At 39.4% G+C, this 15,784-nt stretch overlaps 1 protein-coding gene across 17 annotated transcripts in view; it reads right to left on the reverse strand.

Moving 5' to 3' along the window:
- Positions 1-611: 611 nt before the first annotated feature.
- The window catches only part of MLLT10 (MLLT10 histone lysine methyltransferase DOT1L cofactor), a 238,787-nt gene continuing 223,614 nt past the window's right edge, over positions 612-15,784 (reverse strand). For 12 of the 17 annotated variants that reach the window (XM_037732577.1, XM_037732579.1, XM_037732572.1 and 9 more), the window contains 7 exons: positions 13,356-13,510; positions 11,139-11,327; positions 10,629-10,717; positions 10,134-10,495; positions 9,081-9,177; positions 3,992-4,201; positions 925-2,287 (listed from right to left, as the gene is read on the reverse strand). In XM_037732577.1, the coding sequence (XP_037588505.1) occupies positions 2,243-2,287; positions 3,992-4,201; positions 9,081-9,177; positions 10,134-10,495; positions 10,629-10,717; positions 11,139-11,327; positions 13,356-13,510 (1,147 nt within the window). In that variant the 3' untranslated portion in view covers positions 925-2,242. Of the gene's footprint in view, positions 2,288-3,991; positions 4,202-7,702; positions 7,882-9,080; positions 9,178-10,133; positions 10,496-10,628; positions 10,718-11,138; positions 11,328-13,355; positions 13,511-15,784 lie in introns of those variants that run through there. The other 5 variants (XM_017511895.2, XM_017511882.2, XM_037732574.1 and 2 more) reach the window with 4 other exon arrangements.

Here is a 15,784-nt window from a genome sequence, read left to right on the forward strand (position 1 = left end):
ATGATGACTTTTATAAGTTAAATAGGTTAATGCTAACACCTAAAATGTCTGTCACCAGTGCCCTGAGGTGGATGGGAATCACACACTTGGAAAAGGGGCATGTTGTTTACTCTACAGCCACGTGACTGTGGACCTCCAGACCCTGAGGGGAATCTGAGGCTGACACGTCTGAGGTGGCTGGAAGGGACATGTGTGCCCCCACTGCTTTACCTCAATGGGGAATCTGTCCCTTAAGACCTGCCAAACCTGAACTGTGACCTAAGTCACAGTCAAACAAAACCCACATTTTCACATAAATCTTTACTGAATTACAAAAATTAGTGATTGGTGTGAAAAAGTCTGAGCATTTATATTTTTGGAAAGTACCACAGGCAATTCTGACACAAGACCCAAGGACCACTAAATGGATCTGGCTTCTCTTTCATGGAGTGCCTCTAGTTAAAGCAAGCTAACTGAATGCTCCGCACACTGTATAGCATTTGCTTATGAGAAGTTTCCATTCACTCTGGGCAATATACCAGTGCTCCAAACACAAAACACAACCCAAGACTCCCTGAGGAAGCAACGTGGGTGCAGCCCCTCCATCCTCTCCAAACAAGAATGGCACGGAATTATAAACAAACATTATTAAATTTTATTAACAAAACTTTGTACATTTTAATACATGTGGAATTTTACATCTAGGTAAAATAACAACACATTCAAAATTTACCATTTATACAAATTGTTACAGAATAACAACCAGTGGGTTAAATAAGTAAAATAAACCACACTGATTTTTTTAATTATCTACAAAAGATTTGACTTTAAAATTCCCCTGAACATATAAAAATAAATTAATTTTACTTTTCAATTAAATCTACCAATTAGAAATATTACAAATCAAAATATCAATGCTATCTTATGAATTTTTCACAATACAAAACAGATTCACAAAACTTTATTTACAGAAATGAGGTAAGAACTGTGCAATGTTTAACCAAGAGACATATTGCAGAATTAACATGTTCTTCCAGCTAAGTACACAGTGGAGGTCTAATTACAGCTGGGTCTTTTCCACTAATAATTCAAACACTAAAGAACAGTTTGATGATTACACCCCCAGTGGTGGATTACTCTGCCATACTGTCACATCAAAAGCGTGGCTCCCCAAAGTGGAAGGGCTGTCACACAGGTTTCACCTGTTTCAGGAACTCGTGGTGAGCTTTTGTTTTAATGGTCAGTAATGGGGAGTGGTTTAAATAAATCTCTATTCTTACCATATCCACTCCTTGTGACTCATTAGTGGACAAATACCCAGGTAATAGTTTTGCCTGAGCTATCTACAGTGGCACAGAAAATTCTGAATCAAGGCGGAAGCATGGGAAGGCTGCGGGTGTGACGGGATGATTCCTGCTGCTCGGAGGACGGACTGTCCGAGCCTACTGTCCAGAGCCCTTGCAGCACAATGGAGGCACTTGATCAAGGGCAAACCCCATCAGCACTTTCCAGAGTGGCCCCTTTCTGAAAGAATTATTTCGCTTTGAATTGATCTGGTTCCCCCAGCAGCCTTAAAACTCACTTAACTCAAGGTTTCTTTAAAATATGAACAGGCCTTAACACTAAAGAAAAAGCAATTCTCAAAACTACCTTTAGCAGATGCAGACATTACCATCCTAACTTGACTACCAAAAGTGGCCAAATCCCATTAGAAAGGAAATTTTAACAAAGATTGCCAAGTCCCAGGTGATGAGCTATATATTTGTAATATTGAGTCAGTGAAACTCCAGGAGAAGGGATTAGACAGTTCCTGGAAATCTGACTGGGAGCAAGCACACTGCGACCCAAACAAGAGGGTATTTCAACTGGTACAACAAAATCAAGTAGTTTGTAAATGGAACAAGTCTTTAGTTTTGCTATTCGTATCTCCAATTTATAACAAAACTAGTTGTGCACCAACTATATTAAGTTCTTGAGTCGATAAACATTGCATGTAAATTATGTCACTGAAAAAAGTTATTAAATTTTCTTTCCATGTTCAAAAAATTGGGGTAAGGGATAGGGGTATGGGAATTCCATTTCAGTGCAACAAAGCAACAAGAAAACTAATCAGAGCCTGACAAGAATGTCCTTGTGGCAATTAATCCTTTGTGCATTGAGTTTCTTGTTGCATTTTCTTCATAGCTGTAGTAAAAGGACTGCAAAGGCAGCCAGATGAAGTGCTAGAACAGCAGGATAGTAATTTCTAGATGTTTCACAGGTGTCAACTTTTCTCTTGAGCTACAGGCCCAGTTTTATCACTAAGTCTCTGCAGTTAAACAAAAGAGCAGACAAGTTAGCTACATCAACTTTTGGTAATATCCTCCCAATTTGAAATGGTAACTGGGTAACTGACTGAGATAAAATGTCGTATAGAAGTTACTCCCTTTTTTCTTGCAAGTTGGCATGGCTATTTGCAATATAATATGTAGACATGAATTTGCTAGTAAATGCTCTAAAAACACTAGATTCAACCGTATAAAAAGACCAAAGAGGTAGGCCCATCTGAGGGACAGAAATTCTAAAGAATGAATGCACAATTCGTCTTCCAAAATCAACTTTTCCACAGAAGCAGTAACATGGTGCTGTAGAGAATGAATTTTTTATGGGCTAAGAAAGTCATGGGCTGTAACTCCACATTTGCTATTTGTCCTTGGGCTTAAAACTCTTTGCATTTCCTTTCATTAATCTATTAAAAAAAGAGAGAGACAGGGGTTACAGCCTATTAAAGCTTGATATCACAGATGTCACTGTATCTAACAATGACACCTGGCACATAGCAGGGTACTCAGCAAACAGCACCTCCCAGCCCCGTGCTCCTCTATTAGCTCATTAAACTGCTGTGATTTTCCATTAAATACATTTCATACTGTATAATTTGGGAAAAGTTTGTAATTAGTGCATTTTTTAACACAGGAAAAAAAACTTAAAATGGGGTGGGAGAGGCAATAGCACCAAAAGTCTCTACAGAATCACTGCAAATTGCCCATGGCACCAAGAAGTAATGTGGTGTGTGATGACAGTAAGCTGGCAAAACAAGAGGGCAAACAGAACACTGAGCTCATGAAAAACAATCCTCTACTTTGAATAATTCTCGTTTCTAAGTACAAACTAAAGTTTCTGAAGACTAAAAGCACAGTAAACAAAACCGATTTCCAAGTAACGGGAAAGAGCAAACACTGCAACTTTGAGCACTCATTTGCCAAGTCTCCCACCTCAGTCTCTCCCTTCTTCCTTTTCCTGATGTCCAGTCTCCATTCTACATCCCCATAGCCTCCTCTAACAGGGTTCTGCCCTGAACTGGAATTTAGGGGAAACATTTATACTCCAGTAAAGTAGACCTAATTGAAGGGGAGAATTAATAAACAGCCTTAAAATGGGTTCTACTGTATGTGTAGTATACTGCTCCTGCATCCATTTTTGATTTAACTTTCACATCGAAAGAGTAAGATGCCACCACTTACATGAGATTAATAACTTAAAATTTGTATTCCATTACAAATGTGATTGTGATTTACTTTCTCTAAAACAATAATCTGGTAGAATAATTGGATTGCTTGCCCTAAAATGTATAGACTAATCTTCTAATATACTTAATGTGTAAAAACCACTTTGGAGTAAAACAAGTATTTCCAATTTATATAGACTGGTTCTATAACTAAACAGTTTCTCATAAAGCACGAAACTATTGTCTTTTGATTGGACTGTCTCATATGACTTGCTAACTAAAATATGTTATCTTGAAAACTGCTGAATTATAAAACAGCCTTCAAACAATGTGCAAATTCAAACCGACATATTTAGGAGACGTATAAATTGGCTTAGGTCCTTTGCCTGTAATATCCACCTGCTAAAAACAACTATTTTAAGAAGAAATGATCAGGGGAATAATAAAACTAGGCTGGAAAATGATCATCCTGATTAATCGATACAGTTCTTATTGCATTAGATGTAACAAGGAAAACATACTTACTGCTACTTTCTGACTTGCATTATCTCCATGCATGGTGAGAAATGGGTTGGTGGTAGCTGTGTGAAGTGGGGGTGCCTGTGTACCTGCAAGAAGGTTGTTTATGGGTATTTGTGTTGGTCCAGGGATCTGCAGCTGCTGAAGTTCAGGTTGGTGGTGCTGCTGCTGGTGGTGATGTTGCATTAACTGATACAAAAAGGCTTGATGTTGTTCCTTAGGCAAAAACATGTGAGAGAAAGTGAGTTTCCAAGCAAAGAATTCAGCAGTCAGATGAGCCTGCCTTATCTGTTTTCTTTCCTTTAAATTAGATATTTGCTAAGAACGAAAACAAGTATCTCATCTAGAAAAATATGCTGCACTAGATAGTAACCACCTACTATAAAATGTCCATATCTTGAGTGAACAGCTTATTTTTAAAACAGGACACACAATATATGAGACCTCTATTAGGTTATCCGTGATAAATCCAGGAGTGCAGCAGCTTAGAGAAATTAAGGTGGATGTTTGAAAGTATTACGTGTGGTCATACCCCTTCCAAACTTAAAACAACTTTAAAGTTTCCCTTCCTGCCTGTCATTAGGGTGCTTTCTTGATGCAGTTTCGGACCACCCTTTACAGCAAGCATACACTCCACGCAGCATATATTTATAGATTTCCTAAGTGCTTACTAGGTGTCAGGCACTGCTTCTGGTGCTTGAAACACATGGAGCAGGGAAAGACAAATAAATGAAAATGTTAGATTGTGATTACTGCTATGCATCAAGGGAAACAGAACTGTGTATGAGAAAGTCTGGAGGGGTTGGGTGGGGTTGGTCAGGTTGTAATTTTAAGCAGATTAGTCAAGGCAGTTTTCATTACAAAGTTAACATCTGGATGAAGATCTGGGGGAGATGAGGGAATTAGCTGGGTGAATATGGGGGCGGGTAAGGATTTCCAGACAGTGCCAAGGGCCTCCAGAAGGGCAAGCCTAGCAGGCTCCAGTAGCAGCAAGGACCCAGGGAGAGTGGAGGGGGAGCCAGGAGGAACTGAGAAGAACACAGAGCTCACTGCGAGAAGGCAATGGGCACCTTGGCTTGTACTCATAGTAAAATAAGAAGCCAGTGGGTTTTGAGCACAAGGTTTTGAGAAGTAGCACAATCTGATTTCAGCATACAGTCAATGTGAGTCGTCAGAGTTAGAATGGAGTTGCCATCAGCTGAGGTGAGGAAAAAGATGGGTGGGACAGGGTTGTACAGGAACATCAGCTGTTTTGAACATGTTATGTTTGAAATGTCTTTTAAGATATGCCAGTGGAGCTAGAGTGAGCAGCTGGATTACAGGAGCTTGAAGCTCCAGAGAGAGGTCTGGCTAGAGATGTAAATATCAGCACAGAGATGCTATTTACAGACAATGATGGGAGGAGATTGCTGAAGAGGAGGACCCAGGAAAGGATGCTAAAAATGAATGACCAGTTGGGTAGGAAAACACCAAGATAATGTAGTATCCTGGAAGCTGACAGGAGGAAGTGTTTCAAGGAGGCGGAAAAGTGATCAACTCTCTCAAATGCTGTTGCCAGGTCACGTAAGATGAAGAATGAAAACTGCCCACTGGATTTGGCACCACCCAGGTCATGGAGGGAACCAGGGTCAAGCAAGAGTATGAGGTGGAAGCTGTGCGGAGGCTTCCAACAAATTCTCACCTACATCAAGTTTGATGCCTGCAAATGAACAAACCACTCCACAACACTGGCGGATGAAGAAAAAGGTACCGTTTAAACCCCTTTAGTCCTCATGGTCTCCAACCAATAATCTGTGCTGAAAATTCCTTAATCAACCATGTTATAGAAATGAGACATCTACATGTGCTATTATTAGAGTGAAATCTTGATAACAGGAAGACCCCAAATAAATGGAGTTTTAGTACTCAAGATGAGGCAAGAGATAAGAAAAACAAGATTCCATCTTAATGTCAGCATTTAAGAGTTTACATATTCTTATATGCAATGTGCCTTTAACACCACTATAAAAACAGACTGAAAATGATCGAGAATCAAAAGTATTTCCAATATGTTTTTTACTAGAGCAAAAAAGTACATAAATATATTTAGAGGCTGGGCGCGGTAGAATTACAAAGCCTGTAATTCCAGCACTTTGGGAGGCCGGGGCGGGTGGATCACCTGAGGTCGGGAGTTCGAGACCAGCCTGACCAACATGGATAAACCCCATCTTTAAAAAATACATATATGTTTAGAAATAAATTACAAAGGCTGACATCCTGTGTTAATTGAGCAATGCCTTCTCCAAGCAGCCCAAGTACATGTAGAGTGCTAGGGAAATGGGTCTGGAGAAAGCCCCATGACTCTGGCCAGGGGGCCAGGACTGCCCTCACCTGAGCCACAACCCCACTTGGGTCTTGGTCCATTCTTTCTCCCCTTCTCCAAGTTCTCTATTTCCCATCTCCTCTCTGATCTAACAATTAACCCCCATCTCCCTCTGCTGATCACTTTACTTCTAATTAAGAAAATGAGAAGCACTAAAAGCGGGATTGTTTCAGCCCTCCACATAAAACCCACCTCGGTTGCTCTGCCTGCCCTGGTGGTGCCATGAAATGCTGTTCTTATCTCCTCCTCTGCTAGCACCTTTCTTTGTCCTATACCAGAAGTGCCCCAACAACATACACACATGCTCTCACATTCAAAATAGTGAGTCGAGACTACCCCATGTACCTACCACATCTGCCTCCTCCTTTCCCTTTCTCTGCTTTCCAAAGTGCTGTCTTGGGTGCTCATATGCTATCTTCACTACCTCTCCCTCTCATTTTCTTTTAAACCATTTAGTGAGGTTTTTACATTTATCACACCAAAAGTATAAAAAACCTCTATACAACCTTTAAGAGACAGGGTCCTGGCCAGGCACGGTGGCTCACACCTGTAATGCCAGCACTTTGGGAGGCCAAGGCAGGCAATCAAGAGGTCAAGAGATTGAAATCATCCTGGCCAACATGGTGAAACCCCATCTCTACTTAAAAAAACAAACAAAAAAAAACCACACACACACACAAATTAGCTGGGTGAGGTGGCACATGCCTGTAATCTCAGCTACTCGGGAGGCTGAGGCAGGAGAATTGCTCTGGCAACAGAGCAAGACTGTCTTTTTTTTTTTTTTTTTTTTTTTTAAAAAGGTCCCTGTCGCCCAGGCTGGAGTGCAGTGGCATGATTATGGCTCCCTACAGCCTCAACCTCCTGGGCTCCAGTGATCCTCCCACCTCAGCCTCCCAATTAACTGGAACCACAGGCACACACCACCACACCTGGTTGGTCCATTCTTTTTTATCCTACCACAGATGCATTTTACATAGTTGACTCCTCCCTTTTCTGGAAACATTTCCTTCACCTGGCCCCTAAGATGCCATTCTCTTATTCTCTTACTGGCCACTGTTTCTCAATATCCTGTACAGGCTTACTCTCCTTTTCTAGGGTGTCCAGGACTCAGTCTTCATGCTCTAGGAGTCCACATCACATCTTTTGGCTCTCAGCATCTGTGCAGCACTAACCCCAGATCTCTCTAACTGCACCCTTACCTGGGACCCCAGATGCCTATTAAGCAACTGTCTCATCTCCATTTCACTTGTGCATCTAAAGGGATTTCAACCTTTAGTGTGTCTATGACACCTATTTTTCTCTCCAAAACTGGTTGGGTTCTGCTCTTCCACATCTCAGTAAAAAAAGTCACTAACCATTCAGAATTCTTTCTCTTCTATGTCCTGCAAACAAGTCTTGTTGGTTCTATCTTGAAAACATATTGGCTGGGCACAGTGGTTCACACTTGTAATCCCAGCACTTTGGGAGGCTGAGGGCAGATCACTTGAGGTCAGGAGTTCAAGACCAGCCTGGGCAACATGGTTAAAGCCTGTCTCTACAAAAAGATACAAAATTAGCCAGGCATGGTGGCACACGCCTATAGTTCCAGCTACTTGGGAGGCTGAGGCAGGCGAAATCGCTAGAACCCAAGAGGAGGAGGTTGCAGTGAGCCCAGATTGCCTCACTGCATTCCAGCCTGGGCAACCGAGTAAAAGTCTATCTCAAAAATACATGCACACACTCAGACTCACACTCCCAGGCAGTTTTCAACACACAGCTCATACTATTGTAACACCTAAGTCTCCTGCCTGGGCCACTCCCTCCCTGTTTTCCACTTTTGCCTCTGTCTTTACTGCCCCACCCGCAACAACACACACAAACTATTCTCTATATAGCAGCAAAGCTAATCCTTTAAAATGTAAATCACTGATTCACTATTTTGTCAAAACCCTCTAATTCTTAATCCTGGGAAAAAAAAAAAAAAAAAAAAAGGAGAATGAAATGAGATTAACAAAACTGAGATCATTATTAGCACTGGGTGAGAGAATGAGGAATACATAGGTCTTCAGGGTGCTCTCCGCTCTACTTTTGGTACACTTGAAATTTTCCATAATAGATTTTTTTTTTTTAAATCGCCAGTGGCTTTCCATCATACCTTGCAACAACCAAGAAAGGCTGTACTTGATCATCTAGGACCACCCGTTGGCGCTGACCTCTCCTACCCTCTGTGACCACACTGCTGCTGCCCTTCTACCTCCAATGTGCTTTCTCTCCATGCTCCCTCAAGCCACAAAAACACCCTCCCTGAGCTCTCACGTTGGTCTATGCTCAAAAGTCACCCCTTGCAGAGGCGGGGCCATTCTATCTAAAATGGTCCTCGGCTCCCCACACTCTTCCCCACTTACTCCATCCACTTCCTTTTTCTTCTCAGCATTTATCACAACCAAAAAGCATGCATTGTGTCCATCCATCTCCTGTATCAAAATGCAGCTCTGGGAAAACGCACACCACATGTCACTCAGCACTGTCTTACCAGAACCCACCTACGACAGCACCATGCCACATGCCCTGTCACTTTGAAGTTCAGGAGTGCCCACGACATCACTGCAAGTATCACAGCCGGCACCACATGGCAAAAACTTTTTGGATTATACATTCAATAATGTTACTTCACAAAGAAATCTATACCCACCCTGAATATTATAGCTTAGAATACTTGCTCCTAATAAAATGTTATCAAAAGAAAGAACTTACTGGTGTGAGCTGTTGAGAATTTAACAACTGCTGAAACTGCTGTTGATGAATAAATATTTGTCTTTGCTGGTCAGAAAGTAATCCTAGTCCTGAGGCACTGAAAAATGATTAGAATTCTTACTTTTTACTACATACCTCTAATGCTTTTTTAGAAGTTTAAAAATGAAAGACAACTTTTCAATTTTTTGTTTAATAACTGAAGTGAAATTTTTAATCCAAACGTCTTTTGAAAAAAATTATGTACAAATTATTTCTGTATATATGCATGTGTACAGCTAAACAAGAACTTACATTACCAAGAAATGTGTTTTCTTTTTATTATAAAACAAATAGGCCCTAACCATAGAAATTTACATGTGTTTCTAACAAGCATATGTAACAATTATTCAAGAATAATTTAACCCACACTAAGTAAATACATATTTGAAACAAAGAATCCAGACATACTACTGATTTGACCTTTCCTTTTCTAATGGTCCCAGTGGTAAGTAGAGACCTAGAGGAAATAGCTTTCCTAGTACTGACTGCAAATCCATTTTAAAGTATTTATTCCCCACAAGTATGTTTAATAACATACATAGCTTTAGTTCCCTAGTATTGAACAGACATTCAAATGCAATATCAGTACAATGAAACCAGTGAGTCTCACTTCCTAGGAAATCAGATAATTGGCCTTTATCCTATATCAAAATCTTTGATTAAAACATTAAAAATATTAAATATATTTCAAGAAATTAATATTCATGTTATCTCCACTATATTATCTTTAGAATTTACGATACAAGAAAAACTAGTATTTAAAAGTAGACATCACAGATTAAGACTGATGTCAGCACATAATATATTTAATACTGTTACTATAAGTGACTTAATTTCATTTTTATCTAAAGTTTCAAAAATAAATGTACTCTGTGTATAGTGTACTTAAAATTTTTGGCAGACTTCTTTTCTTAGGGTATATTTACAAAGGAACATATTGAAAGCCCCAATCTAAGGCACAGACAACACTGGTAATGTTATACTAAAAAACCCAAAACAACTTAAGTTTCTTACCTGTTAGTCAGTGTAGCTGGCATTGGATGTGTTGCATTAGGTGGTACAGTTGTGTGAGTGAGAGGGGTAGGGTTCTGGGATATTGTGACAGGAGTCTGCATAACCCCATTTAAAGCTCCTACAATGCCATTAATTGCCAGTTGGTTACCTGGCAAAGCTCCAATTATTCCACCCACTGCAGACACGGCAGGAATGGTGGAAGTTACAGGCTGCATTCCACTAGCTAGTGCCCCCACTGTCACACCATTGACCTGCTGAACTCCACTCACTCCTGAGCCTTGTTGAGCCGGACTCTGCCCAGCAGGAGGCGGGGTAGAAAGAGCCGATGAGCTGCTGGTGCTTTGTCCACTGGAGGTTAAGTCCTAGCACAAGAAAAAAGAGAAACTAAGTTAAAGAATACAGCAAAATTGTTTAAAATAATTTTAAACCATTTAAGGTAAAATACTATTATTCACAAGTAAATCACACAGATGAAAATAACCACACAAAAATTACCTGATTTAATACAGGAAGAGAATTATCAGGTAAAAAGCTGTTTCCTATATGAGGGCTCTTACTGCTGTTCAAGGAATCAGTAGTAGGAGCTAGAATAATAAAAGACAAAAAGAAACCTATTTACCCTATTAAATTACATTATGTGTAAGATTAAAGGCTTATTTTAAAGCTTATGCTGAAGCCTGTATCAAAACCACTTAAATATCAAGTCTTGCTATTCCTAAGACTGATTTAAATAGGAAAAAAATCTATTATTTCTATTGAATACCTCGCTGTAAATCGATAATGAAATCATTAGACATTTAAGTAAATTTTACCATTACATTATAGACTAACGAAGTTAGAGTTAATTCAAGTTGATCACTTAACAGGATTCTTTATGCCCTTCAAAAACAACCTATCCTTCCTTTTCTACATCTTCATATAACTGGTGACCAATTATTACTCACTTACAATGCAAATAACATTAAAAGCCTATTTTCCTTAGATATAAATTATTTTCACACTTACCAGTCTGTGCTGAAAATGTGTGTATTTGATGAGACGGACTAGGATTTGCTGTTATTGTTGGAAAAGGCACTGAAAGCTGTGCATTCAATAACTGAAGCCGTTCCTTTTTGGCAGTCAAGTTTTTAATCTGTTCCTCTAATCTTCGGTTTTCAACTTGAAGTTGGTGTAATGACTTCAGCATTCCTAAAACTAGCACACATTTGGATAGTTTTTAATAATGACAAGTACATACACAAGACTAAGTATTTTACACATTGCCAGTAACCTTAGAAATAAGTTAAAATAGAACAGCAGAAATTCTGTAAAGTATTTCTAAATGATAAAATTTTGTTCCTAAATTTGTATGTGGATATAAATTTCCTATCTATGTTTGTATTTTTATAAGCACAAAGGGAAAGTGCTCCTGGATGTACCTTCTGGAAACTTTATTGCCACATACCAAATAATAAACACCAGCTTCAGGTAATCTTCCATTCTCAATGAAAAGTGTTGACATTTTTATTTTCATCAAAAATAAGAGCCCATTAAAAATTGGTGTGCCTACCACTATTTTACATTAAAGTAACATAGAATGGTTAAGGATCGTACCAATACCCTTTACCAAAATAATGAGCACATGTTTTTGTGTTGCTCGGTTTAAAGAAAGCTCTGCCATCAGATGCCTGGCAGGAGGCCCATAATCCCAGCTGCTCAGCATGTTGCTCTGCAGGTCACCCAGCAGGGAGCGCTGTGTGTGTGTGCCCAGCCACCTCCCCAGTCCTGGAGAAAGGCACATCCCCTGTAAACAGGCTGGCTTTCAGTCTGGCCCCATCACCTCAGGTATTTCAATTCCTTCCACAACTTGGACCTCCCAACCAACAACACAGAGCGTTGCTGTGAGGATTTTTGAAGTGTCCGTCACTGTAGCCTACGTACTAAAAAGTTGTATTTGTTTAACATGACCTCAGGGCCTTCAGAAGACACAACTCCTCTGGTACAGACACATCTGGCCATTTCCCAAGGATTTAGCTTTTATCCCTCCCCTCCAAGATCCCACAAAGAAACCTTAGTGGGCCCAAATGAGATGCAATAAGACTAAGCTAAACCTATCCTCCAGCTATCCTGTTTAAAGGATTAGCCCGGCATGAATTTCCTCACAATTAGCATTTTTTGTGAGGGTACCATTCATAAAATACATACCAATTTATGGCACTCAGCTAACCAACAATAAGCAAAATATTTCAATAAAACGAAGTAGCAGAAGTTTATTCTCCAAAATGATGAAAACCACGTGTTTTTCCCTAAAAATAAAACAAGGCCACATCTCCAGCTAACCACCACCTATTTTAACTCTGTATTTTTCACCCACAGCCCTAATACTTAAAATGGTATACTGAAATATCGATATACAATACATGCCCTATATTCCAATAGATGAGCATAATATATGCTAATTATAGATTTATTTTAGTAATTACTATTACTCTTCCAAATTATAAAATGAAGAAGCCAGCTGGCCATACCTGACTATAAAATAAATTCTCCAGAGGTGAGCAAGTTTTCTTCAATTAGCCTAAGAGAAGAGAGTGCTCACATACTTTAGTAGACTGATAAGAAAAAAGTACAGTGGAGACACAAAGTACCAACATGTATAACCATGGTAAGCACCGAGATAGTGCTGTCTATAAGTCGGGCAGGGTCTCAATCTGTCGCCAGGCTGGAGTGCAGTGGCGCAATCTCGGCTCACTGCAAACTCCGACTCCCCGGTTTAAGCGATTCTCTGGCCTCAGCCTCCTGAGTAGCTGTGATTACAGGCATGTACCACCATGCCCCCAGCTAATTTTTGTTTTTGTATTTTTAGTAGAGACGAAGTTTCACCATGTTGGCCGGGATGGTCTTGATCTCCTGACCTTTTGATCTGCATGCCTCAGCCCCCCAAAGTACTGGTATTACAGGCCTGAGCCACCACACCTGGCCTTTTTCATGTCATTTAATCCTCGCAATAACCCTCTGACATGGGCGCACTATTACACCCACTTGTAAAAACGGGAGACTAAGGAACTTTTAAAAACATGCCCAAGATCATAGTATTATTAACAGGTAAAGACGGGATTCAAATCCAAGCAGTAACACTATAGAATCTCTTCTAATAGGATGAAAAGCGACTTCTGCATCCATCTGCCTATCTGTCCATCTGCTTATCCATCTTGATTTACATACAAGAAAATGAATACTTACTGTCACTAGGAGTACCCTGTTCTAATAAAAATTGCTGTCCTTCACTCCACTGCCTCTCCAAAAGCTGTTCTATGCTGGCTGCTACTGGAGGCAGATTTTCCAAACTGCTGTTGCCTGGTTGGTCATAGCGAATCTGTAAGCTGCTTACAGGGGATCTGTTGAAAACATTAATTCTCAAGTTAAAAAGAAGGGGAATGCTTTTAAGAGAGTGCAGTTTCTTACCTTAAGCTGATCCCTTTTCTCCTGTATGAGAGTTTTATAACACCAGGCTGCCTATGCCAGAAGTATCAGGTTCCTGGATTTAGAAAACCATAATCTACCCTAAAATTGAGTAATTATCATTCTTCCTCCCAAAATTATAGAATCAAGGGAACAGCTACCATCATAGATAATTAAAAACCACTAGAAAATACAAACATGCCACAAACAATCTCTGAAATAGGCTGTAAAATAACTTGGTTATGGCATTACAAGACAAAAGGCGGAAAGACAGAATTAGACTTAAAAATAATTTTCCAGAACAGAAAAGGGTTCCACCTCTCTGCCTTGATATATTTGCTATCACAATAACCCTGAACAATTACAATACTGTGAAAGGTATTTGAATTAACCAACTAAAATCTCAAATATCACTGATAAATTTTTAACAATCTTGAAGCAGCCTTTTGTTATAAATTTAAAAATATTCATTTTCAAGTATTTTCACAAGAAAAAATAGACCAAAGCAATTTTTCTTTTTTTTTTCATTTCTGGAGATAGGGTCTCACTTCATCAGCCATGCTAGAGTGCTATGGTATGATGATGGCTCACCACAGTCTTGACCTTCTGGGTCCTGGGTTCAAGTGATCCTCCTACCTGAGCCTCCTGAGCAGCTGGGACCACAGGAGCTACCACACCCATCTTTTTTTTTCTCCGGGGGGGATTGGCGGAAGGAAGGTTAGTGGGAGGAGACGGAGTTTCATCATATTTCCCAGCTTAATCTCAAACACCTGGGCTAAAGTGATCCTCCTGCCCAGGCCTCCTGAACTGCTGGGAATACAGGCATGTCCAGCCCCCAAAGCAATTTTTATTTGATCCATTCACATGACTATTTCTAAAATGTCTTAGATCTGTACTTCAAATGATAATCACTGAATCAACCCTTCTAAAACAAATAGTACTTGTATTAAGATGACCATGTAATATTCTCTCAATTTTTTTGTTTTAAATTAGTAACTGTGGCCATTTCTGGTCTCCAGCCACCATTCTAAAGTAATACATTAGTAAAGAGCTTTAGAATTTCCAAAGAGTTTGTATGTATCTCATATGATCTCCACAGCAAACTAGTGAGAAGTCAAAGCCTGGTTTAATGGCTCCCTTTTCAGATGAGGAAACAGGACAGTTTTATTTGTCTAAAGACACACTGCTGGTGAGGTGACAGAGCTGGGCTACACAATTCAGGTCTCCTAACAACCCACTAGTGTTCTTGACACTGCTTTAATATGCTTCTCTACAAAATTTCTGTAAGATGTTAAACAAATGGGGCTTTTTATTTCATATGTAAACATGATGGGCTAAAAACAGTTGGCCATCCCTCTACAAATAGTACATTATGCCAGGATAATTTGGGCTGTTACATTACAGGCTGATTTCTAAAGAGTAATACAAAGTTGGAAATACATGCTAAAAATAATTTAATATCATTTGTTAAGTCCCATTTAATGAAAAGGTAAAACTATATAAAGCAAAACAGCACTAAGATTTTTAATAATTTCTGGGTAGCCTGTATGATATTTTAAGTTTAAAAAGGAGACAGAGAAATGTTTCTTCCACTAAACACTAAGCAAACATCCATTAGCTTTCTTCTTTGAAAAGAAAAATAAAACAACATAGAAATAACAATATAAAAATCACAGTAGTCAGACACTTTTATCACTGTGTTTTTCCAATTCCATGTTTCCAAAGAATGGATATCTGATTTTTTGTAGAGTTCAATCAGGGATAACAATACTGATTTTAGTTCACCCAGGAATTATATAGGAAAAAAGGTACCACTAGATGTACCATTAGAAAATTATAAATTAGACAATTACTGGTTACTGAACTAATCTCTATGATAAAGATGTTCCTTAACAGACATTCCCCAGATATATCAGCAACACTATAACTTATGATCTGTCATCACATGAAAAGTTCATTTTGAAAAAAAAAAAAAAATTTTTTTTGTAGACATGGAGTCTTGCCATATTCCCCAGGCTGGTCTTGAACTCCTGGCCTCAAGCAATCCTCCCAACTTACCCTCTCAAAGTGCTGGGATTGGGGCCGGGCATGGTGGCTAATACCTGTAATCCCAGCACTCTGGGAGGCTGAGGCGGGTGGATCACGAGTTCAAGAGATCGAGACCATCCTGGCCAACATGGTGAAACCCCGTCTCTTTTAAAAAAAAAAAA

This window comes from Cebus imitator, unplaced genomic scaffold, assembly GCF_001604975.1.
Source record: "Cebus imitator isolate Cc_AM_T3 unplaced genomic scaffold, Cebus_imitator-1.0 Scaffold456, whole genome shotgun sequence".
NCBI lineage: Eukaryota > Metazoa > Chordata > Mammalia > Primates > Cebidae > Cebus > Cebus imitator.